This window comes from Castanea sativa, chromosome 12 (assembly GCF_040712315.1).
Source record: "Castanea sativa cultivar Marrone di Chiusa Pesio chromosome 12, ASM4071231v1".
Taxonomy (NCBI): domain Eukaryota; kingdom Viridiplantae; phylum Streptophyta; class Magnoliopsida; order Fagales; family Fagaceae; genus Castanea; species Castanea sativa.
The window spans coordinates 14,223,125-14,249,150 of record NC_134024.1 but is presented as its reverse complement, the minus strand read 5'-3'; the positions used below and the strand labels follow the sequence as shown (position 1 = coordinate 14,249,150).

General features: G+C 39.5%; 3 protein-coding genes and 1 pseudogene across 3 annotated transcripts; all 4 read right to left on the bottom strand.

The window, feature by feature from the left end:
- Positions 1-3,162: 3,162 nt before the first annotated feature.
- LOC142620879 (dehydration-responsive element-binding protein 1E-like) lies at positions 3,163-4,149 on the bottom strand. Its single transcript, XM_075794177.1, has one exon. It carries the CDS (start codon positions 4,118-4,120, stop codon positions 3,416-3,418), a length of 705 nt encoding a protein of 234 aa, XP_075650292.1. The 5' UTR covers positions 4,121-4,149; the 3' UTR covers positions 3,163-3,415.
- Positions 4,150-12,097: 7,948 nt separating this feature from the next.
- On the bottom strand, positions 12,098-13,613 carry LOC142620224 (dehydration-responsive element-binding protein 1D-like; annotated as a pseudogene).
- Positions 13,614-18,175: 4,562 nt separating this feature from the next.
- LOC142620222 (uncharacterized) lies at positions 18,176-20,237 on the bottom strand. Its single transcript, XM_075793624.1, has 3 exons — positions 20,157-20,237; positions 19,457-19,750; positions 18,176-19,375 (listed from the first exon to the last, which is right to left on the bottom strand). The coding sequence occupies exons 1-3, from the start codon at positions 20,235-20,237 to the stop codon at positions 18,176-18,178; spliced, it is 1,575 nt and encodes a 524-aa protein (XP_075649739.1).
- Positions 20,238-20,345: 108 nt separating this feature from the next.
- LOC142620221 (uncharacterized) lies at positions 20,346-20,828 on the bottom strand. Its single transcript, XM_075793623.1, has one exon. The coding sequence runs from the start codon at positions 20,826-20,828 to the stop codon at positions 20,346-20,348; it is 483 nt and encodes a 160-aa protein (XP_075649738.1).
- Positions 20,829-26,026: the final 5,198 nt, after the last annotated feature.

The following is a 26,026-nucleotide window of genomic DNA, read 5'->3' as shown; positions in this document are numbered from 1 at the left end:
ATTTGAAGTGATATATAACTAAAGAAAATTATTAAAATTTATAATTTTTTTTTCTCAAATTTCTATTTAGAAAATGGTACTCTGTATAAATGAGGATCTAATGTGCATTGCGGGATCAGATGCAATGATTGAATTGATATCTCATAAGGGAAAAAATGAGAGGAGAAAAGAAGAAAAAGGTCTCTGTTTTTCTTATTAGTAAATGAGGGAAAGTGGTGGCAAAGTAATCGAGGATATTGCCAAAGCTCTATAAGGCATTTCTACCTTGTTCTTAGCCTTTGTATCTGTCTTGAAATAATTTCCCCTCAAATCCTAACTCATATGAGATAAATTTCGTGCTTATGAAACTGCCAATGAGCAGTAATTCAAATGGTTTCTCCTTTCGTACAAGGGGAGAGGAGGGTGAGATGGGTTCAAAACTCATCAACTGCATAATTTGCAATAACAAAATAAAAGTCATACTAATGAATTTGAGTTATGGTAAAATTTAAATTTTCCTTTCCCTTCTTTCTGATCAAATAGAGTCCCCATAATTGTAAATCTGTGTAAGTTTGTGTTAAATTTAGTTGAAATTTGTTGCCAATGAGCTTTAGTTCAACTGGCACATCTTCTGCTTGTAAGTGCTAGGTGCGTGTGTAACTAACCCATTAAAAAATATATTTAACCAAATTTGTCTTATTGCAAATTACAAGATCCCCTAATTATGGCTATGATTCTTCTGTCTTCAGGAAACCAGCTTTGGTGCTTCGCAGAAATAAAGCATTTGCAAAGATTATTGGCAGCCATCAATGGGAAATTATTACTCTTGCCAATTTGTCAACTTGAACGGTATGTTGCAAATGTTGCTCTTAAAGTGGCTCTTGTACATTCATGTTTGAGACACTAATAAAAAAAAAGTTACACACACACATTTCAGATATGCTTTCTTCTACATATTGAAGTTCTCAACAATCAAGTACATGCATGCAAAGTAGTTTGATATACCATAATGACATGTTTTCTAAAAAAAAAATTTAGCGATTTTTAATCTGATTTTCTTAGAGTATCCATACTATGCCAAAATCTTTAGTGTTCTTTTATAAATTGGTTTTCATTTTCCGGAATTGAAAAAAATATATACAATTTTTATTTTGATACTGATTTTGGCTAGAGCAAGTGAAGCTAATATCTAAAATTTAATGTCCTTCTGAGCCAAGTTCAGTCCAAGTATTCAATCCATGGACAAGATAATGTTATTTGATTTTCTTTGCCTGCCTTTGTATTGTATGTATTATATTAGTGAAGTCTTTGCAGCCATGTGGTTAAGCATGTGTGTCTATGTATTAAAATGCTCCTGAGTAATTATTTTGCTATTGTATCTCTTTAAATGAATAAAGTTTCTTTCCAAACTAGTTTGGAGAAAAACCTTACAAACTCATCATATATATTTATATTAAGTGTGAATATTGAAAATTTAACCGTTAGATTGCATGTTCTTATTACATCCTTAATACTTACAAAATTTTAAGAAAATCAAAGATCAATTGCTATGTCATCAAATAAATGTTATAATTTCAAGTTTTTGTAATCTAAAGTTGTATGTAAAAAATAAGTTAATTGATCAAATAGTAAATAATATTCGATTTGAACAAAATTTGATATGCATGTGAAGAACATAAGGAACATGAAATTCAATGGTCAGATTTTCAAAATTCACACTCAATATAAATATATATGATGAGTTTGTAGGGTTTTTTTCCAAACTAGTTTGGGGAGAAACTTTGTTCTCTTTAAATTACTGATGGATTTTAAATGACATCCAATTTAACAAGTATAAAAGGGATAAGAAATGGTGTAAAATTTGGGAATGATGTTGGGAAGGGCATGAAATGCTTCAAAACATTAAACAAAAGATTAAGTATCAAAGAAAAGGCTTAGTTGCTGTTGTATTTAGTATCAAAGAAAGATAGAATTCTACATTCTTCAGCGCTCCCCCCCCCCCCCCCCCCCCAAAAAAAACACAAAATCTGAAAAAAGGAAGGCAAAATTCATTGGCTTCTGTATATTGTGTACGATTGACTCATTAATTTATCGTATTGCTGTTGAGCAAACTTATTTTCATTAATTTCACGTATTGCTGTTGGGCAAACTTATTTATGAGCATCTGCCAAACTGAATTTGTATTACCTCTGATCAAGGTACACCCATTATAGTAGATTCTAGATTTTAAACCTTTTAATTAAGGGGATACTTACCATTGATAATCTTGTTAAAAGAGGCCAGTCCCTTGTTAATTGGTGTTGCATGTGTCAATATGGTGTGAAGTTTTTCATGTGATTGGAGTCCATTGGGTAATGCCGAGGACAGTTATCTTTTCTTTTTGCTTGGGAGAATTGGTTTGGAAAGCACCTGTCAACTATCTGGAATATGATACCAGTTTGTCTACTGTGGTTTGTTTGGTAGGAAAGTAATAATTGCATTTTTGAAGATAATGAGAGATCTAGATCTTTTAAAGAATCTTCATTTTGGTACTTTATTTCAGTGGGCTCGTATTTGGGGTCTTACACAATGTATTTCAATTTTTGCTTTCTACAATCTGTTAGCTCTTTAGCTATAGCTCTTGAGCTTTTTGTAGTTTCTTCATGTCCAAAGTGTTTATCATCATGAACACGATGTTCATTTGTTTTTCAATAAAAGATCAATTACTTATGAAAATATGTACATATATATATATATATATATATTTATAGGTATAGCTGAAACATTGATACTAGCCTTGTTACCATATTGAATGTGTCGTTATTTTTAATGTTTTGTTTATAAAATCTTTTATTTATTTATTTCTTTTTGATAGATATAAAATCTTTTAGTAATCAGGAAGAATGATGTTGAATGCAAACTCCATGCTCGATGACTTCCCTCCTCAGCTGAACTTTTATGCAAGACATAAATGTTTGGTTTTAATTTTTTTATTTTTTCTTAGAAATTTGGAAGAAAGATTATTATTATTATTATTTAAAAAAGAAGAAGAAGACGCTGAGTAACTTTCCTTCTTAGATTTATGTAAATGCCCCAAATGGGTAGACTAAATATTAAAGTACAAACTTATTTTGCAAAAATATACCTTATACCATACATTATGGAAAACGGAATATAATTCAACACTAATCATACTTTCTGGGACACGGTGACCCTACCAACACTATTCATACTCGTGCATGGCATTTGCCCAAAGTATGATTTTCCCTTGCAGGACTTCCCCCTCCCTATAACACCACACTTAACCAAAAACAATAAGCATGGAAAATAAAAATTCTATTCCTAATACGCAACCGTTCTATATGCTAAATTAAGCTTCTTCTCCTTTTCTTTTTATTTTTGAGAAGGCACTAAATTAAGCTCAATATTATTAAGCTATAAATTATTAATATTTCAATCAAATTGAGTAACTCCATAATGCCATGTTACTATTAGTTTCCATGTCATCTTCATTGTAACAATGAGGTGGAGACAACAACATCCCTTCTGCCATATCTGTCAACAACCCTGGCATGTCGAAAACTGCCTCATTATCCATAAAAAACACGTCTTCTGCCTTTGTCTCAGCCGCCTCTAATGTTGTTGCCATTGTAGTTGTTGTTGTTGCATTTTCTAACCCTTGACTCAATACATCCCTAGAAACCTCATACAACTCTGCTGGTCGAAATAATTCAGCTGCCTCCGCTGCTGCCCGCTGAATATCCTTTGCCGCTGTCGACACTGGAACTGGCAGCTTCCATGTCGAGTCGGCGAAATTGAGGCATGCAGATCGGCCGCGAAGTGCAATGACAGCCACATCATGTGCACGCGCTGCCATTTCTGCAGTGGGGAAAGTCCCAAGCCAAATTCTAGACTTCTTATTGGGCTCACGCACTTCACAAACCCATTTCTGTGAGTTCTTCCTCCTAACTCCACGATACACTGGGTGCCTTGTCTCTTTGAACTTTTTTCTCCCATCTCGTTTCTTAGGATTATTAGAAGCCAACATGATTTCGTCTTCCGACAAGTTCATCATGCTAGCACTACCACTCTCCAACTTCAAGGACCTAATATCAAACTGTGTTAGATATTGTGGAGCTGAGGAATGTCTTATATGATTCATGTCTAAAACAAAGCTAAATCTCAAAAGTGCTTAATTTATAGTAATGGATTACACTAAAAAAAAAAAAAAAAAAAAGACTCTTTTTGATAGGAAAAAAAAAAAAAGATGCTCTTTTTATCAAACTTAGTACTTTCTTTTTATGAGAAGAAAACTCAGTACTTTTAGTTAGATTGTATTGAAGTAGTAAGATATGAGTAAGCAAAGGGTTGTGCTGATGTTGGTGTTTGTTGAAGGAGTAAGAAGAGGGAGTGTTGGACATATATATAGGCGTTATGAATTTTATGATTTTTATTTTTTGGATACAATTTTATGATTTTTTAATCAGGAACACAGAGCGTGATATAGTGGACAGGCTGTGATAAAGGGTTCCCTATGCCGACGGTTTTAACGATTTTGATTGGATGATACTTGTACCATATGGCCTTTTCCTTTTAAGCCAAGTGGATTGTGGGGCATTGTAGGATGACACGTGGGGAATTTGTCCCACACAGGATTTTTGGAAAAAAGTGATTGGGCATAGTTTTGCCGTCGCTAAAAAGTAGCATGTGTGCCCCCACTCTCCTCTACTCTATAAAAGGAATGAATGTTCGATTGTGTATAGGTATCATACTCAGCGTCAAGGGATGGTCCGTCTTTTATCACGGTCACCGCTGGTGATTCATGGTCAAGATATTATCAACTTCGGTTTTTGTTTTGCACCCGTGCGAGGAGAGAAATTACTCGCCCATTTTCTTTTTATTACTAATATTTATTAGAGTACTAGCGCGTCTGGCGTGCCTTCCAAAATGACATTTACCCAACAAAAACTTGCTTTATCAATTTTAACACATCATTTTCTGGAATGGTATTATGACCAAGTTCAAATAAACCCTTGGCCTAGCCCAAAATATATTATTCTATTTTGATCTCTTAAAATAAAATTCTGAATATCTTGACTCTAAATTTTATTTAAACTCAATTGAAATAAACTTGAAATAGGATCATCTAGTGTTATTTTTATAACATTTTAACAATAAAGGTTAAATGACAAGTTATAATTGACTTTTTATCTAATCTCATAACTTGACATCAATTTTTTATATACATTTAATAACTTGTTACCAATATTTTATTGCGTAAATGTTATGTTAGTAGCACTACTATTAAAATTGATCATTTGTTAAAAATAAATAAATAAATAAACTTTCACTCTGAACTCTAGTTTACTTTGCCGTTGATGGTAAAATGAAACTGTTTTTTCTTGTAATTTTCTTCTTCATCAGCAAAAAAATTACATAACTTGTACAACCGGCTAATCTATATTTACATCTATAATTCTTTTCTCATTCTCCTTTCTCCCTTCTATGGTTTCTTTATGTCTAATCAAGTAGTTTGATAAGTAGTTTATAGTTTTTCGAGTCCAAAAAGTCTTTTAGTACTTGCTCCAATTCTAAGAGAATGACCACGTGTGTGGTTAAATATCCATACACTTTGAAAGAAAAATCTTATATTAGTTACTATTTTTTTTCTTAGTTTCACGTTTACTCCTAAGCCTACTCTTAGATGTGTTACTATTCTTCTTTATCATATATTTTTATTTAATTGATATTACATATGATTATAATAAATTATTATTAATTTGCCAAATATTATGATTAGTTATTTACTTATATTTATTTATACATTCAATTGTTGTTGTCTTACCTATTTTTAAACTATTAATAATTTTTTTAGACTATTGTACATTATAGTTGTATTATATACTATTTAGAATACTATGTTAGATTATTGTATGTAATATGACAATTGTATATACCAAAAAAAAAAGAAAAGATAATCATTTTATTTTTTACTCTTCCACAACAAAATCTTAACTCAAGACACTACTAACCCACCTAGAAAAAAATCTTGGAGTTGCCATTGATCAATTTACAATACACTCTACTAGAAGTGGCAATTCATGTTTGTGTATCGGTTTGTGTCGCGTCAACTCATGAGTATCCGATTATATGGATCAACACTAACCCGACAAGTTTATTAAACGGGTTAAGATTTCTCAACCTTAACATGATCCATTATTAAACGGATCAATCATGTTGAACTTATTTATCAGATTTTATCAAAATGAAAAAAATAATAATATTAACCAAACTGAATTATGAAAAACAAAAAAAGAAATATTTTTAATATAAAATTCAGAACTAACGAGTAACTGCATCACAAATAATCATTCAAAATAAAAGCATATTTCAATATCACAAATAATCAATCATAATATATCAAAGAAAATAAACCACAATAACAAATAAAAATATATACCTAGGGTTTGAAGGGTATATTGGTGAAATGTTATTTATTTTAAACAGGTAAGATAGGTCAAACGGGTTCCATGGATTGGACACTAATCCAACCTGTTTATTAAACGAGTCAGTCATGCTCGAATATGACACTAACCCATTAAGTTTCAACCCATAACTTGCTAATTTCACGTTGTGTCGTGTTAGGTTCGCAGATCGTGTCCAATTTTGCCACCTCTACACTCTGCATTACATGTTCCGTTTTAACGTTACACGACATTAAAATAATCTAAAAAAAACTCAACTATATTAAAAAAAAACCAAACCAAACCAAACCAAACCAAACCAACCTGCTAGTCCATCAACCCGCATCCTACCATCACTGTTCAATCCCCCCAAATCCTCCACCACTGCCATTGAAACCCACCATAAGAGACACCAAAAGCACCAAAAAACCCATCCCAAAACCAAAACACAAACACCATTAGACAAACAAGAACATAAAAATAAAAAGAAAATAAGAGAAATAGAGAGAAGAGAGAGAGGCTAGTGGCCACTGATAGTGGCTTCACCGGTGAGCTTCAACCCACAACCCAAAGAAAAAGAGGTACCGGTGAGAGAGGGACAAGAGAGAGGAGAGATATTTGAAGAGAGAAGGGAGAAGGGAGAAGGGAGAAGGGAGAAGGGAGAGGGGGAAGACCGTCTGGTTTGAGAAAGAGAAACCATATATATATATATAAGAGGAGAGAGAAGAGATAAGATAGAATAATTTTTTACTGTTGTATTAATAGAACGGTATTGTAGCATATTTGTAAAAATAATTGCATTTTGACACACCTGATGATGTATGGATTTTGGTGTTTGATGTGCTAAATGCTAAAAATTTAACATGTTTTAGCATTTGGTACACCTAATGCTAATACTCTACAGAGAAATGCTATGTGTATGTACACAACAATTTTACATCATACCCTAAGTGTTAAGTCATTATTGGCGAGCAAATAAGTAATTTCAATAATGACTTCAAATTAGAATTCAGTAGCAATTTACCAAATAGGATTTGTTATAAAAATGTTGTAAGAATATTATGAACGTAGTACTTCACTTTACTAGCTTGTAAGCTATAACTCTTGTATACACATTTTTTTGTCATAAAATATACATAATTAATTAAATTATTAGAAAAATAAACGCAATTAGATGCATGTTAAAACTGTCTAAGTTTAATACTACTTATGATCATTTTTATTCTAATTTTGATAAAATAAAATGTGTAGAAATTTTTGTTGAATAAGTATATGATTGTTTTTTTTCATTAATATTGGACTCTTAGTATTTTGCACTCATTAACTCACTTGCGTTATGTTTGTTTCGGCAATAATGTTGTCTACAAAATGGGTCATTTTCTAAAAAGTATTTTCCATAAAACTATCTTATTTTCCTATGTTTGGTAGCAAACTTAAATGAGTTGAAAAATAATCTCATAACTTCCCTTTATTTAGCTTGCTGTGAGATAGATTTTTTTTCCAAAAAAATTTAGTGGAACATAATCTCTAAAAATAAAACATACTTTTTTATTGATCAAAAATAGTTTTCATTTGACTCATTTTTTTTGATACTACTAAACATTGGAAAACACAAAAAAACTATCTTCATACAAAGTGTTCTGTCAAAACAAACAAAACGTTGGCACCAAAATTTAAAAACTTAAGTGGACACATCACAAAATTAACGCACAATTGAAATCTAATTTAGAATATAATTAAATTTTCTCTTAGCATTTGCTATGCTTGTGTGTGTGTGTGTGTGAGAGATTTAGGGGGGGGGGGGGGACAATTTCAACCAACTATGGACACCGATCGGTAGTTAAGAGAAAGGAAACCACCCCTATCGACTTCATCCGCATTGGAAGGGTGTGTTGCTATTTTTTTATTAAAAAACAACACTATTTATTTCTTTCTTTTGGCAACGTGTGATGATGTGTGTGTTGGTGAGACTCTTTTCTTATTTTATTTTATGGAGTCCCCACTAACTATTGGTTTATTCTAAGTGCAATTGGTCACCTGATTGTCAGACCGTGAGTTATATCATTCCACCTCAAAACAATTGGTGATGAGGAAGACACACTTAAATCTTTTATGGCATTCGACATCTCTTCACGTGGGCCTGTTTTTAGAGTGGTTTTAGGGAGTCAAATTGTGGTCTCTCAACAATCTCTCCCTCACAATGACACTCCTGTGACTTGAACCCATGACCTTGGCTCTGATACTATTTGTCGGATCATGAGCTATGTCATTTCACCTCAAAACTAATTGGTGATGAGGAAGACACACTCAAATCTTTTCTGGCATTTGATATCACGTCACACAGGCCTGTTTTTAGAGTGGTTATAGGGAGTCAAATTGTGGTCCCCTCTAACACTAATTAACTAAAATTCAATCCTAGGGGCTCCTAAGCTAATTAAGGTAACCAAAGGTCTCAAACCAAAGATTCTTGGACTCTGACATTTGGTTATATGTGATGGAGGTATTAGGCACCCCACACCGCCAATCCAAATTATTATACCTTATTTTAATTTAATTACAACAATCACATTTTAAAATGTAACTTATATACTTGACTTTTTTTAAGAGTTTTTGTACAAACAATAAATATACATAGCATGTGAGTAAAATATTACATACATATAGCATGCGATATTATTTGCAAGGAGTATGTACAAACAAACATGTAAAAATATTTATAAGTAACATGTAAAAATATACGTTGCATGAAATAATATACATAGCTAGCATGTGAGTATTTAATAAATATTTAGCATATGAATATTACTCTACAACGTAATAAAGGAGATATGAAAAAAAGATTATTATCCAAGTGTCATTCTCGTACAAAAACATAACAAATCAAAATGTTTAGTGTAGGGGGGAAATGCTTGCTTGATTGGATGCCATTAATTCAATTAAGGTGAATTATGGACACTTTGTACCCTCTTAAAAATCATGTCTTTAAAAAGGTAATAATATTCCTTGCATCTCTTAAAAATGGATATCAATTTACATTTGAAAAGACGAGTATTTTCTTTTCGAAAAAAAGAAAAAAAAAGGTTTTGTTTAAAAAGATGAGTATCTTATTTTTGAAAATCTAATGAGTTTTTTAAAAGGGTTTGAAAAAGGTTATCTCATGAGTATATATAGAAAGGGATTTTGATGGCTAAGAAAGAGCAATTTCTTTTTTCCTTTTTAAAGTTATTTTTTGATTTTCCATGATTAAATTTCAAGCCTTTTTGAAAGTGGATTTAATAAAGAAGATGTCTACATGGTTTTCTGTGGGGAAAAATTATTTTAGGGAAAACAACCCATGGCTTTTTTGAAAATACGAATTTTAGGCCTTTTAGAACTTAATCTAGGAATTGATTTTTAAGAATGCATCCATCAATGATTTAATTAAAAATGCCCATTTAGAGGGTTTTTATTTAAGGATAATCTTGAAAAGTTATCTTTTTACAGTCATTTGAAATGTCCATTTTAAAAAGGGATAGCTTTGGAAGATTTTTGAAAAAACTATTTATTAAAGAGAAATGTTATGTCCACTATTGTCACAACAAATGATAGGTAGTAAGCTGTTATTGGTTTTAATTTGAAGTCACAACTTAAAATACTTTTTTCCCACCCGTATAAGTCAATAATACGTGTGATACCTCAATTTGATTGATTGTGTGATGTGTGTGGGTGTGTATGAGCCCCACATCGGGTATTTACTGAGTAGATCTGAGCTTTATTAACAACTACAAGGAACCTCAATTACGACTAGTCCTTTTGAGGTATAGCGCAGATGTGGTTAGTGCTTTTTCTCGGGTCGTTATATATGGTATCAGAGTCGGTCCAGTAACCCCATGTGGGCTCAGAGACACTACCCCCACAAAGTGGGCCCTAACGAGGACGTTAGGGATTTAAGTGAGGGAGATTGTGATACCCCAATTTGATTGATTGTGTGATGTGTGTGGGTATGTGATGAGTCCCACATCGGGTATTTATTGGGTAGATCTGGGCTTTATTAACAACTATAAGGAGCCTCAATTGTGACTAGTCCTTTTGAGGTATAGCACAAATGTGGCTAGCACTTTTCCTTAAGTCATTATATAAGGTATTAGAGCCGGCCCGGTAACCCCGTGTGGGTTCGAAGACACTACCCCACAAAGTGGGCCCTAGCGAGGATGTTAGGGATTTAAATGGAGGAGATTGTGATGCCCCAATTTGATTGATTGTGTGATGTGTGTGGGTGTGTGATGAGTCCCACATCGAGTATTTACTAGGTTGAACTGGGTTTTATTAACAACTGCAAGGAGCCTCAATTGTGACTAGTCCTTTTGAGGTATAGCGCAGATGTGGTTAGCGCTTTTCCTTGGGTCGTTACATATGGTATCAGAGCCAGGTTGGTATCCCCGTGTGGGCTTAGAGACATTGCCCCACAAAGTGGGCCCTAACGCGGACGTTAGGGATTTAAGTGGGGGAGATTGTGATGCCCCAATTTGATTGATTATGTGATGTGTGTGAGTATGTGATGAGTCCCACATCGGGTATTTACTGGGTTAAATTGGGCTTTATTAACAACTGTAAGGAACCTCAATTGTAACTAGTCTTTTTGAGGTATAGCGCAAATGTGACTAGCGCAAATGTGACTAGCGCCTTTCCTTGGGTCGTTACATTTGGTATCAGAGCCAACCCGGTGACCCCATGTGGGCTCAGAGACACTACCTCAAAAGGTGGGCCCTAACGAAGATGTTAGGGATTAAAGTGGGGAAGATTGTGATGCCCCAATTTGATTGATTGTGTGATGTGTGTGGGTGTGTGATGAGTCCCACATCGGGTATTTACTGGGTTGAATTGGGCTTTATTAACAACTGCAAGGAGCCTCAATTGTGACTAGTACTTTTGAGGTATAGCGCAGATGTGGCTAGCGCTTTTCCTTGGGTCGTTATATATGGTATCAGAGCCGGCCCGGTAACCCCGTGTGGGCTCAGAGACACTACCCCACAAAGTGGGCCCTAACGAGGACGTTAAGGATTTAAGTGGGGGAGATTGTGATGCTCCAATTTGATTGATTGTGTGATATGTGTTGGTGTGTGATGAGTCCCACATCGGGTATTTACTGGGTTGAACTGGACTTTATTAACAACTGCAAGGAGCCTCAATTGTGACTAGTCCTTTTGAAATATAGCGCAGATGTGGCTAGTGCTTTTCCTTGGGTCGTTACATAATGTACGGCTTAAAATTTGTTGTAAAAGTGTTATGGATATAACATTTTTCTTTATTAAAACCTTTTAAAAACACTTTTTTTTAAAGAGTTTGTTTGAATCAAACCATTCATTATTTGGTGGGATATGGTTTATGGTGCTAGTTAAAGAGTTAGCCACTTTAAACCTTTACACTCATGAGAAATCTACAAGGATTATAAATAAAAATCTTTAAGAAAATAAAATACTTATTTAAACAAAGTTCAATATCCATGTATGTATGTATGTATGTAAGTGTGTGTGTATATATATATACATGTATATATTAATGTCACCAAAGATAGATGCATATTTCAACTTCAATGTGGGAAGCCTAGGTTGTCCTGCATCAAGTGGTCACATAGATATTCCACTTGGACGGGAGGTAACGTAGTGCAAGAAATTGTAAAGCACCTATAAAAAAAATCACCTTTTGCCTCTGTCTTCGCCGCCGTCATGGCCAACATTACATTTTTGTATTGATCTTAATTCATTCTCGGATACCTTGTTCGACTCTACAAGCCGAAACACCTCAGTTGCCTTCGTTGTTGCCTACTAAATATCCTTCTCCTTTGCTGACACTGGAAGTGGCAGTGACTGCATTGTGTTTACGAAATTGAGACTCATATTGGCCACGGAGTGCAATTACTACCACATTATGTGCATGCCCTGTCATTTATGCGGTGGGAATGTCCTAAGCCAAACCCTTGTCTTCTTATTAGGCTCATGGATTTCACAAACCCATTTCTTCGAGTTCCTCCTCACTCCATGGTGCATTAGGTGTCTTGTTTCCTTGAACTTCTTTCTCCCGACTCATTTCTTAAGATTCCTCTAAGCCAACATGGCTTCCTCGTCCAACAAGTTCAAGATGAGAGCACTGGCACTCTCTGACTCAGATGACCAACTTTTCAGAGCCCACTAGATATTGTGGATTCAAGATGATGATGTCGAAAATCGTCAGTAAGTCACATGGTCCTCACGTGCTCTTGATAGAGAACCTATACAACATAAAAGCTGAAGACCTTAAGAAGAGTATCGGTGTGATGCCGGCCAAATACCCTTTGACGGTCAAGTTAGAGAAATCTCTTGTTCACAACTCTAGAATGCCAAAGCTAGGGTAAATTATGCGTACCTTGATTTATGAGGGTTTTGAGGTATTTATAGTAATGTGGGGTTGACATCCGTGCTTTGGCCAAAAAGTTCTTTTCTTATTGGAGAGAACCTCTTGGATTTTGTATATCTCCTAGAATTTTTTTCCTTGTAGGAGTCTTCTTGATTAGGGTTAAGTGTGCGGCGCAAGAAGTCTCCTTATACAAGTGTGCATGGAGATCAAGTAAGGCCATATCAGACCAGACGGAGGTTCGCTTACCCTCTTCAGCTTGTTCTCGTCAGCTTATGGCGTCGTCCCTTTGTTAGGGTCGTCAACTTAGGGCGTCGTCCCTTTGTTAGGGTCGTTAGCTTAGGGTGTCGTTCCTTTATTAGGGTCGTCAGCTTCGTTATAAAGCTGTAGACTTCATGACGTAGTCGTTTGTGGCAAGCGATGTCGACGGGATTATTGGGTTCACCGCCTTTTTCCTCGTCATGACTTAACTACAAAATTATCCTTATCAGTTGCCCCTACTCCATAGCCTCATCAGCTCTAGCTGACGCGTTATGGAGTTAACATCATTAGAAAGGTCATTCATGTGTGATGCCTCAAGCCACTTTTATTAAATGCTTTAAGTACGTGGCGCGAATTGATTGGTTCCGTTTCTGGACGAGCGTGTTGCTTCATCTTTCATGCATTCTTTGCCTATATATATTTCAACTCCTCCCTCATTTTCAACATTTCATCCTCCGCTGATCTTGAGAGAAAGAGCCCGTTGCTTTCCAAGCTACTTTTCTGTCGGCCTTTCACCCTCGTCATCATTTTTGCTACCATTGCCTTTTTAGGACCGTCCATCTTTTTCAAGGAATTGCCCACTTGTAAGTTTTCTTTTCCTTGATTCCATCGTTTATTTTCATTTTTTCTAGTTAATTAATTCCATAGTCAAGCCGTCATCGTAGGCTCTTAGAATGAAATCGTCGCTTGTAGGTAGTCGGATGTCTAGAGAAGCGACGAGTGAACAATCGTCGATCCGTGAAGGAGTAGGTTACGACGAGGTCTTCCAATCAGGTTGTGAGCCTGAGGAGGGCTTCTCCTGGTCGTCAAAGAGGAAAATGTCAGCCCAATCTTCTAACGAGGAAGTAGGAAGTTGTAGGGGAGAAGATGAGGGTGATGATGGGGAAGAGGAGAGAGAGAGAGTGACGGGGATGAAGATGACGGTGGTGAGGAGGAAGAAAGAATGAGTAACAGGGGTGAAATTGACGGTGGTGAGGAGGTCTTAGAGAGTACTTCGGGAGGCCTTGGAGATGACCGTCATTTCATTTTGCCTAAGAAATGGACCGTCAATGAATTCTTGCCGACGATGTCGGTTAATGTCTTCAATAATTTACGTGTCCGTTACCAAATTCCGGACGACATTCCCATCTGTCTCCTTGAGGAGTTCGAGAAATGTTATTCAGGGCAGACCGTGGACGTTGGCATGTACAACGCCATGTTTGCTGCAGGATTGAGACTGCCACTGACGGCACTTTATTGTCAGCTGGCCAATTTTTTGGGTTTATCCGTCAACCAGATTGCCCCCAATGCTATCACCCCTAACATATCTCCTCATCCCAGGGGATATACCATTTCACAGTAAGGAAGAAAGAGCTAACGTTGGTGTCGGATATGCCCAATTCAAATAGGAATTGAAAGGACAGATACTTTTTTGTCAAGGGGACGAACTGGGTGTGTTTTCAGGAGGAGTGGGAGTCAATGCCCTATGGTTTTGACAACACTTGGGCTTATGTCAGGGATTCAAGTTAATCCCGTCTGCTTCTTAACTTAGTTTATTTATTTCAAATCTCTAACACCGTCTAGTTTTTTTTTTTTTTTTTTTTTTTTTTTTTTTTTTTTTTTTTTTTTTTTTTCTAGCTAGTGTTCGCCCACATATCACAGCTGAACAAAAAGATTTTATCCGTCGGGTAACAGTAATTCCATTGGACGAGCTAATGTGTTGAGACCTAATTACACTCGACACTTTACATCTTTACTACGGAGGTCTGGAGCCGACGCCGGAGGCTCGTAGGTTAAACGCCTATTCTCATCAATGTAAGCATCCCTTAAGTTCTCCCATCTTTTTTTTTTCTTCGTTTCTCTTGTTCTGATTCTTGTCTCCCGTCTTTTGTAGAAATGGTGGTAGCTAGGCAAAGGGTGTGGGTAGCTGCTGCTAAGAGGAAGGAAGAGGAGAAAAAGATAAAGGGGGAAGGGACGTCCTCGTCAGCTCCTAAGGCTGTCATGAAGGTGGCTGCTAAGAGAAAGGCTGACGGGAAAGGCTGACGGGAAAGGCGATTGTCCTCCCAAAAAGGATGTTATCACCCCTGGGGATAAACAGCCTAAAAAGTCGTCACCCCTTAAGTCGAACCACAGGGCAAGCAAGGGGTTAATGATGTCGTCAGGTCCTGTCACTCAAGGACTTGATCGGCGTCTCCTAACCCACAAGGGCTACGCCATCGAGGTGATGGAGTCCATCCTCAAAAGCGAAGAGATAGACACTTGTGCTGAGCAAGTGTTGGAGGATTTGGGGGCGTCAGGCCTTTTTGACCTTTCTCGGGTATGTTTCTTTCTTTATTTCAACACTACTGGGGTTCAATAAGCTAATGTCATCTTTGCCATATAGGCTCTGGTTCGTATGAAGGCTTTGCAAGATAAGGGCGTCGCTAAGGAGGGAGTGATCACCTGTCTGCATCAGCGCATCAAGAACTTGACTGACGAGCAGGAGCAATACAAGGAGGCTTCTTGTACTCTCAATAAGGATGTGAAGGCGCTAAAGGAACAGCTAGCGGAGGCGGGTCATCAGAGGAAGCAAGAACAAGAAGTCAAAGTGATGGCAGAAAAGGAGTTGAAAGCTGGAAACGGCCAGGAACGATGCTGTGGCAGAATATAAGGATTCGTAGCCCTTCATAGATGCTTGTTCCCTCTACTACGGTGACGGATTTGAGGACTGCCTAAAGCAGGTCAAGTTTGTCTACCTTGACTTGGATTTATCCAAAGTCACTATGGACGAGCCTCTACCATCGACTCCTGTGGGTGATACTATCTTTGAGGAAAGTGACGATGCTACCAAGTTCGAGGCGGACCCAAAGGATGATAGCGTCGTCCTTGCCCAAACTGCCGTGGATCAACTCGTCGACCCTTTGACCCCGTCAGCCAATCCTCTTACTGCAAAAAACCTTCCTTCTCAAGGTGTCAAGGACCTTCCTTCCAAGAATGAAGAGAATCCTCAAGACACCCTAGCCTTTTGAACTCAACTCTTCTTTCTTTTTGTTGTAAATTGGATTTAATTTTAAACAATGTTTGATGCCCATTTGTTTTTGGGTTTTTCTTGTAAAAACTTTACTTTATTTGTAGTCTTTTACACTCGTCACCCTTAGTATATGTGTTGCTTTTCATTTAGTGTGTGTGTTCATCCTTTGCACTTGTATGTCAAGATACGTTTGTACTTAGTAAAATAGGGCGAAGCCATCTACTTAAGGTGTCCTTAGACTCGTCTTCTCTAACGGTTTTAAACCGTCTTCTTCTTTGAACGCGTCCTTTTCATGGGTGGGAATTTGTTCACGAATCCGTCTATTTGTGGATAATAGCGTCAGCTTTCTTTTACTTGATGGACTCGTCCACTTTGTGGATTTGGTAATAAATTCGTTCATTTTATGGGTTTTGTAATGAATTCGTCCATTTAATTGACTTTATATTGAACCTGTCTACTTTGTGGACTTAATAACCCCGTCCACTTTTTGAACTTAATAAACTCGTCCACTTGGTGGACTTTATATTGAATGTCCTCTTCGTGGACTTAATTAACTCGTTCACTTGGTGGATTGAATGAGGTCGCTCGTTTTGTGGACTTAAATAATAAATTCGTCCACTTTGTGGACTTTGTAGTAGACTCGTCCATTTCGTGGGGTCGTCCACTTCGTGGACGTAATGATAATCTCATCCACTTTGTGGACATTAGCTCGTCTGCTTCGTAGACTTGGTAATGTGCTCGTCCACTTTGTAGACGTTAGATCCTCTGCTTTGTATACTTGGCTCGTCTACTTTGTAGACGGTACTAAATTAGTCCACTTAGTAGTAGACTCGTCCACTTCGTGGACTTGATAATGAATTTGTCCACTTTGTGGACTTAAATAATAAATTTGTCCACGTTGTGGACTTAGTAGTAGACTCGTCCACTTTGTGGACTTGATAATAAGGTCGTCCACTTCTGGACGTAATCATGAATCCGTCCACTTAAGGACTAACCAATTCTGTCCATGCGTCAGTCATTTCTAAATAAACTCCTTTTATTATGATGAATGCATATATATAAGTAGAAAATTGTTCCATGAATAAACTTCTGCCATTTGGGGTTAAAACTACTGTAGGCAAAAGTAAACTAAGATAAATGACTAAAAGAAATAAACTAGAAATGAGGAGTAGCGTTCTTCATGCTGTCTTCTACTAGTAGTACTTCTTGAGATGCTCGGTGTTCCACGGATGACGTAACTTCTGTCCATCAAGTGTCTTCAAGTGGTAGGTGCCTTTCCTTAGCCATGATGTGATTCTATAGGGTCCTTCCCAGTTTGGGCCGAGCTTTCCTTGTGTGGGGTCTCTGGCAACGCCCATCACTTTCCTCAAGACGAGGTCTCCAACTTTGAAGTCTCGGTGTTTGACTTAGGAGTTGTAGTGTTTGGCCATGAGGTCCTGATATCGTGCAAGTCTCTGTTCAGCTGTCGCCCTAACCTCGTAAACTAGATCAAGTTGTAGTCGTATGGCTTCGCCGTTCCTCCCCTCGTCGTGATTGTCCACCCTGCAGCTCGTGATTGTCCATATGCCAGTCGAAACGGAGTTTCTCTTGTGGGGGTTTTGGGCGTCGTCCTATACGCCTATAGTACGCTGGGCAACTTATCTGGCCATACGCCTTTTGCCCCCTCGAGCCGAGTCTTGATCATTCAGAGTAAGGATGGGTTCGTGACTTCATCTTGTCCGTTGGCTTAAGGATGGGCAGGGGAGGAGTAGTGGTTCCTAATTTCTAATTGTGAGCAAAAGTCTCTGAAGGAGTCATTGTCAAATTTCTTTCCGTAGTTTGAGACCAAGACCCTAGGGATTTCGTACCTACAAATGATGCTCTTCCAAACAAAGCTTTGTACGTTCTTCTCAGTGATGGTGGCCAGTGCTTTAGCTTTCACCCATTTGGTGAAGTAGTCTATACCGATTATTAGGAACTTCATTTGCCTTACTGCCATCAGGAATGGGCCTATGATGTTCAGTCCCCATCGAGCGAACGGCCAGGGAACTGTTATTGGGATCAGCTCTTCTGTTGGTTGTCTGATGATGTTGCTGAACCTTTGACATTTTTCGCTGGTTTTGACGTAAGTCTGGGCGTCCTTTTGCATAGTTGGCTAGTAGTATCCAGTCCGAATCAATTTATGCACCAATGACCGCGACCCTGAATGGTTGCCGCAGATCCCTTCATGTACTTCTCTCATGACATAATCCGCTTCTCCCGGGCCTAAACATCTCAAGTACGGTCGAGAGAAATCCTTCTTATATAGGACGTCCTTTATTAAGACGAATCGCGCCGATTGGACCTTTAGCTTTCTTGCGGCTTCCTTCCTGTCAGGCAGCATGCTGTCTTTTAAGTATGAAATTAAGGGGGTGGTCCAATTGCTTTCGGAACCTATCTCCTGCACATTGACGACATCTATCAATGGTGAGAGCTGAATAAAGGAGAATACCTTGTCGAGGGTGATCATGTATTCTACTGATGTGGCCTTGGTAAGGCGGTTGACTTGCTCGTTCTCTCCCCTTGGAATTTGGACAATCTTGGCCTGCAGTTCGTTTACCCTTCTCTTTGCTTGCTCCAAGTACTTCTTCATCTTTTCGCCCTTACATTCATAATCACCGTTCACTTGGTTTGTGACGACTTGGGAGTCGTAATGGATAACCATATTCGCCGCCCCTATTGCTTTGGCGAGATCTAGTCCCGCTATTAAGGATTCATACTCTGCTTCGTTGTTAGTTGTAGGGAAGTTGAGACGGATCATGCATTCGATCTCATCACCTTCTAGAGATTGAAGTACGACCCCTGCTTCACCAGCTTGTCTGTTGGATGATCCGTCTGTGTATACGTTCCATTGGGGATATTCTGCCCCCTGGCCTTCCGCATTAGTGAACTCCGCAATGAAGTCGGCGACCACCTGTCCCTTGATGGCAGCACGTGGGCGATATTGTATGTCGAATTCACTCAACTCTATTGCCCATAGCGCCATACGTCGGGTAGCTTCGGGACTGCTCCTCGCTTGTCGTAAGGGCTTGTCAGTTAGGAAAATCACCGTATGGGCTTGGAAGTATGGCTTGAGCTTACGAGCGGCTGTGATTAGAGCGAATGCGAGCTCTTCCATTAGAGGGTACCTTTCTTCTGCACCATTAAGCACCCGACTGGCGTAGTATATGGGCCTTTGCACCTTGTCGTCTTCTTTGACCAAGGCCACACTAACGACGGTCGGGGAGACAGCCAAATAAAGGAACAATTCTTCTCCTGGTTGTGAGGGACTTAGCAACGGTGGTGAAGAAAGGTAGACCTTCAGGTTCTCGAATGCCTATTGACATTCAGCTGTCCACTCAAAAGACTTCTTCAGTGTGCGAAAGAATGGTAGACATTTATACGTTGCTCTGGATACAAATCTATTAAGCGTGGCAATCTTGCCGTTAAGGCTTTGTACTTCTTTTACATTTTTAGGGGGTTCCATTTCTATTATAGCCCGAATCTTGTCCAAGTTAGCTTCAATACCTCTCTGGGACACTATATATCCTAAGAATTTTCCCGTCACTCCAAAGGCACACTTGCCTGGATTAAGCTTCATGTTGTAGGAACGAAGAGTGTCAAAGGTTTCCCTAAGATCCTCCAAGTGATCGTCTTCCCTTCGGCTTTTCACTAGCATGTCATCAACATATACCTGGACATTTCTCCCAATCTGTCATGCGAACATCTTGTTCATGAGCCTCTGATATGTTGCGCTCGCGTTTTTTAAGCCGAATGGCATGACCTTGTAACAAAAAAGGCCTTGGCTAGTTATGAACAAAATCTTCTCCTGATCAACTTCATTCATTTGGATTTGGTTGTATCCTGAAAATGCGTCCATGAAGCTCAGTAGCTGGTGTTGAGCCGTAGACTCCACCAGGAGGTCGACCCGCGGGAGTGGGTAGCTATCTTTAGGGCATGCTTTGTTCAGGTTCGTAAAGTCTACGCACATCCTCCATTTTCTTGACCATCACGATGTCCACCAACCAATCAAGGTAGTAAACTTCCCTAATGAAACTTGCCTCTTTTAGCTTGCGAACTTCTTCCGTCACAGCTCGATCTCTCTCTTAGGCGAACACCCGTTTCTTCTGACAGACGGGTGGAAAGGAAGGTGACACATTCAACCTGTGCACCATGACTGACGGGTCGATTCCTAGCATGTCTTTATGGCTCCAAGCGAATACGTCCCGGTTTTCTTTGAGGAAAGTTACGAGCGCTTGGCGAATTGTCGGATCTGCAAGGGTGCCGATCTTGGTTGTTCATACTGGTCAGGAATCGTCAAGAAGTATATCTTCGAGTCTTTCAATGGGTTCCATCATTGTCCGATGTTCTTCTATGCTCATGGCCTGGAGGTGGTCATCCATTTCCATTATAGCTACATAACACTCGCGTGTAGCCACCTGATCTCCTTGCAGTTCCCCTACTCTATAGTCAGTAGGGAATTTGATCATTAAATGGTAGGTTGAGGTTATAGCCTTCCACGAATTGAGGGTAGGCCATCCTATGATGGCATTGTAAGTCGACGAGCAATTGACCACGAGGAATGTTACATTCTTAGTGATTTGCTGGGGATAGTCACCTACAGTTACAACCAAAGTGACGACACTAAGGGGGAATACCCTCGTCCCTTCAAAGCCAACGAGTGGAGCGTTAGTTGGAACTAGTCGCTCCCTACCAATCCCCATCTGCTGGAATGCGGGGTGGTAGAGGATGTCAGCTGAGCTGCCGTTGTCAACTAGAACTCGGTGCATGTTATAGTTTCCTACTTGTATGCTAACGACGAGTGCATCGTCATGTGGGTGGTGAAGACGTCATGCATTTTCTTCCGATAATCCAATGAAGGGGTTGTCGATCTGCGCTATATTGGGTACGGAACTCGTCAGCTAGATGTTCTAAACCATCCTAAGGTAAGTCTTATGGGCCTTTTTTGACGACTCGGCAATCGCGGTGCCTCCTATGATCATTCTTATATCTCCTACGGGCGGTTTGGGGCGCTCGTTCTCCCGTCGGGGAGCCTGTTCCTGCGGTAGGTCTATTTTTTCCTTGCTAACGAACCTCTGTAGCCTTCCTTGTCTAATAAGAGCTTCTATTTGTTGCTTCAAGTAGTAGCAGTTAGCTGTGTCGTGGCCGTGATCACGATGAAAGCGGCAATATTTGTCCCTTGACCTCTTGTTAGGATCTCCCTTTAGCTTGCTGGGAAAAGTCAAGGCTCCTTCATCCTTAATTTGCATTAGCACTTGGTCGATCGAGGCAGTCAGCGAGGTGAAGCTTGTGAACTTCCCCGCGGGTGGTTTGAAGCGTCGGTCTTCCCGTCATTCTCCAGTTCTAGCCATCTTTCGCCCCCTGTCCGATTGTACATCTTCGTGTCTTTCCCTTCTCTTGGGCTTCTCTTCTCAGGCCAGTAGTGCATTTTTCACGTTCATGTACTTGGTCGCCCTGTAAAGCACCTCTGACATGGTCTTCGGGTCGTTCTTATATAGAGAAAATAGGAACTTGCCCTTCCAAAGCCCATTGGTGAACGCCGCTACGAGTATATTGTTGTCTGCTTCATCGATCGAGAGGGCCTCCTTGTTAAAGCGAGTTATGTAAGACCTCAGCGTCTCATCTTCCCGCTGCTTAATATTCATCAGGCATGCGGTTGATCTCTTATACTTGTGCCCCTCGATGAAGTACGAGGCAAATTGGGTGCTTAACTCCTTGAAAGTACCAATGGAGTTGAGCGTCAACCTACTGAACCAGATCCTTGCGGGTCCCTTCAACGTGGTAAGGAAGGCTCTGCACATGATTGCGTCCGACACCCCTTGAAGGTGCATCAGGGTCTTGAAAGACTCTAAGTGATCTAAGAGATCCTTAGACCTATCATAGCTTTCTACCTGCGGCATATGAAACTTTTGTGGAAGGGGGAATGAACTGACGGATGCTATGAACGGCAAGTCAGTTCGATGGACTAGGTCATCAAGATCGCTAGACACCCGTCCTCTAAGGGCGTTCATCATGCAGTCCATCCTCTCCTTCATCATTTGCATTTCAGCAACTATGTGAGGTGAGACGGTATCGGTGACAGATGGCCGGCTTGTGTCCTGTCGTTCTGGCCTGCTTGGGGCGTTGCTACCTTCCGGCCATTCCTGGTTCCTTCTCTTTGTGCTAGTTCCTTCTTGGTCTTCCTCTAGGGTGTTAGCGCCCGCGTTCCTTTGGCGCAATTGTTCTTCCAAATCCTAGTTTTGTTTGGTGAGGTGTTCCACAACGATGGCTAGAGTTTGGACTTGTCTTTCGAGCACTGTTGTGCGTGGTTCGTCTCCTTGAACGTTCTTGGTGGTCATCATCGAGTGAGTGAGTACCATGCAACTCTTTGTTCGGGAAGCGATAGCGTAGCTTTACAAGTCGCCAAACTTCCCATAGATGGCGCCAACTGATGATGCCAAAAATCGTTAGTAAGTTACACGGTCCTCACGTGCTCCCAATAGAGAACCTGCACAACACAAAAGCTGAAGACCTTAAGAGAAGTACTAGTGTGGTATCGGCCAAATACCCTCCGATGGTCAAGTTAAAAAAATCTCTTGTTCACAACTCTAGAATGCTAGAGCTAAGGTGAATTATGCGTACCTTGATTTATGAGGGTTTTAGGGTATTTATAGCAGTGTGGGGTTGACATCCGTGCCTTGGCCAAGAAGTTCTTTCCTTATAGGAGAGAACCTCTTGGATTTTGTATATCTCCTAAAATTTTTTTCCTTGTAGGAGTCTTCCTGATTAGGGTTAAGCGTGTGGCGCATGAAATCTCATTATACACGTATGCGTGAAGATCAAGTAAGGCCATATCAGACCAGACGGAGGTTCACTTACCCTCTTTAGCTTGTTTTTGTCAGCTTATGTCGTCGTCCCTTTGTTAGAGTCGTCAGCTTCGTTATGAACCTATAGACTTCATGATATAGTCGTTTGTAGCAAGCAATGCCGACAGGATTATTGGGTTCGTTTTCTTTTTCCTCGTCATGATTTAACTACAAAATTATCTTTATCACGAGAAATGCTTAAAAATATCCATATATGTCTAAAACATAGCTAAATCACAAAAAGATCTTAATTTATAGTAGTGGAATATACTAAAAAGACTTTTGTTTTTTCCTTTCTCACTCAGCACTTAAAGTTAGTTTGTATTGAAATAGTAGTAGAAGATATAAGTAAGCAAATGGTGGTGTTTGTCTCTGTTGAAGGAGTAAGAAAAGTGAGGGATTGTATATGTGGGGACACAATTTTCAGACCAAGCCCAAAATGTAAGGGATCTTGGCCCAGTGAACCCAGTACAATAAATTTGTAGAGAGTGGGTCAAAGAGCTAGGCTTTAGTGCTTGGATAACAGTTAATATGGTTTTAGATGATGAGCCAACATGAATTGAGCCCAGTTTGTACGAGAAAGTTGGTTCTCGGCACAGTCCGAGGAGCTCTGTTCTAGCGTATATTGGATGACCATGGTTACAGGAGTTGTTGAGATTACTATAGTGCTTTCTCTTCTCCTTTTTTCATCTATCTTTCTCTGGGATCTCTACCCTTATTTATATTACCTCTCTCCCTTCATCCTTACCCTACATGTGGACTACATGTGGACAGTTGATGGTTGTCCCATCAGGCCCCTCTAAAAGTCTTCTGGGGTGGCTATAAGGTTGCCATAATACTGTTCAGAGGTCACTTCCTCATTAATGCGGTGGTAGCAGTTTTCCCTTAGATATTTTTGAGTCCTTATCCCTCTTGTACGTTCATGATACTCGTTGCTATCATTAGAACTTCATGGAAGGTCATCCTTGATCATTAGGATTTATACTAGATTTGCGTTTGGCTTTATCCGAGGAGATAGTACTCCTCGGACTCAGACCGCCCATGCTTCTCGGCCAAAACCACATGCTCTCGGCCAAATCCCAAAATCCATGATTCCACAATAGCCCCTCAAAACTCCAGTTTTCTCCTCGCATCCGAGGAGAAAAGTGGGGTTTTGAATTCTTAAGAGTTGATTCTGCTTTGATCCTTTGATTTACATTTGTGGGTATGTCGTTTCAAGCGCCCCATATTATACTGTGAATTGCTCCTTTCAGAGCTACCAATCTGAGGATTTGGTTATAATCTTGGGCCTGTTTTGACACTTAGTGAGAAACAAATAAATGCTGTGGAATGATAATTCCCCAAAGTATGTGGTCCGAGGACCGAGGCATGATCAAGTTTATAGTTTAAATACCTTAAAGAGAGATGCCATAAAGTGTTAACTTTCTCACATCATCTGGTCCGAGGACCGAGGCATGATTGAGTTATAATTTAAACACTTTGAAGAGAGATGTCATTACTTGTTAATTTCCCCAAAGCAGGAGGTCGGAGGACCCGGCATAGCTAAGGTTCTGTTTAACCACTTCAAAAGATGTCAGTGTGTGTTAATTTCCCCAAAGCAGGAGGTCTGAGGACCCGGCATAGCTAAGGTTCTGTTTAACCACTTCAATAGATGTCAGTGTGTGTTAATTTCCCCAAAGCAGGAGGTCCGAGGACCCGGCATAGCTAAGGTTTTGTTTAACCACTTCAATAGATGCCAGTGTGTGTTAATTTCCCCAAAGCAGGAGGTCCGAGGACCCGGCATAGCTAAGGTTCTGTTTAACCACTTCAATAGATGCCAGTGTGTGTTAATTTCCCCAAAGCAGGAGGTCCGAGGACCCGGCATAACTAAGGTTCTGTTTAACCACTTCAAAAGATGCCAGTGTGTGTTAATTTCCCCAAAGCAGGAGGTCCGAGGACCCGGCGTAGCTAAGGTTCTGTTTAACCACTTCAATAGATGCCAGTGTGTGTTAATTTCCCCAAAGCAGGAGGTCCGAGGACCCGGCGCAGCTAAGGTTCTGTTTAACCACTTCAAAAGATTAGAAGATATCAATATATATACCTTCAAGGACTAGCCCCGTCGCAAAGCCCCATTGAATTGCTCATATGTTGCTGCCATTTCTTCTAATTGAGGTTCAGCGAACTCGGCCACCAAATTCGCGAGGACCTGGCCCCTGACAGAGGTACGAGGCATGTACTTGATGTCAAAAGCCCCCAGAACTGTGCCCCATTTAGCAATCCTCCTTGTATAATCCACACTTTGTAGTATAGACCTGAGCGGAAGCTAAGTTAGGACAACAACTGTGTGCCTCATGTAGTGACTTGCTCACATAGCAAACTGGCCACCACAATGGCTTTCCCCAGGGACTCTTACTGATGGGAGCCTAATTGTATCATATTTAACCGTTGCACTCACTATCACACAAGCTCTTCCCACAAACGGCGCCAATTGTGGGGACACAATTTTCAGACCAAGCCCAAAATGTAAGGGATCTTGGCCCAGTGAACCCAGTACAATAAATTTGTAGAGAGTGGGTCAAAGAGCTAGGCTTTAGTGCTTGGATAACAGTTAATATGGTTTTGGATGATGAGCCAACAAGAATTGAACCCGGTTTGTGCGAGAAAGTTGGTTCTCGGCACAGTCCGAGGAGCTCTGTTCTAGCGTATATTGGATGACCATGGTTACAGGAGTTATTGAGATTGTTATAGTGCTTTCTCTTCTCCTTTTTTCATCTATCTTTCTCTGGGATCTCTACCCTTATTTATATTACCTCTCTCCCTTCATCCTTACCGTACATGTAGACTACATGTGGACAGTTGATGGTTGTCCTATCAGCCCCCTCTAAAAGTTTTCTGGGGTGGCTGTAAGGCTGCCATAATACTGTTCAGAGGTCACTTCCTCATTAATGCGGTGGTAGCAGTTTTCTCTTAGATATTTTTGAGTCCTTATCTCTCTTGTACGTTCATGATACTCGTTGCTATCATTAGAACTTCTTGAAAGGTCATCCTTGATCATTAGGATTTATACTAGATTTGCGTTTGGCTTTATCCGAGGAGATAGTACTCCTCGAATTCGAACCACCCATGCTTCTCGGCCAAAACCA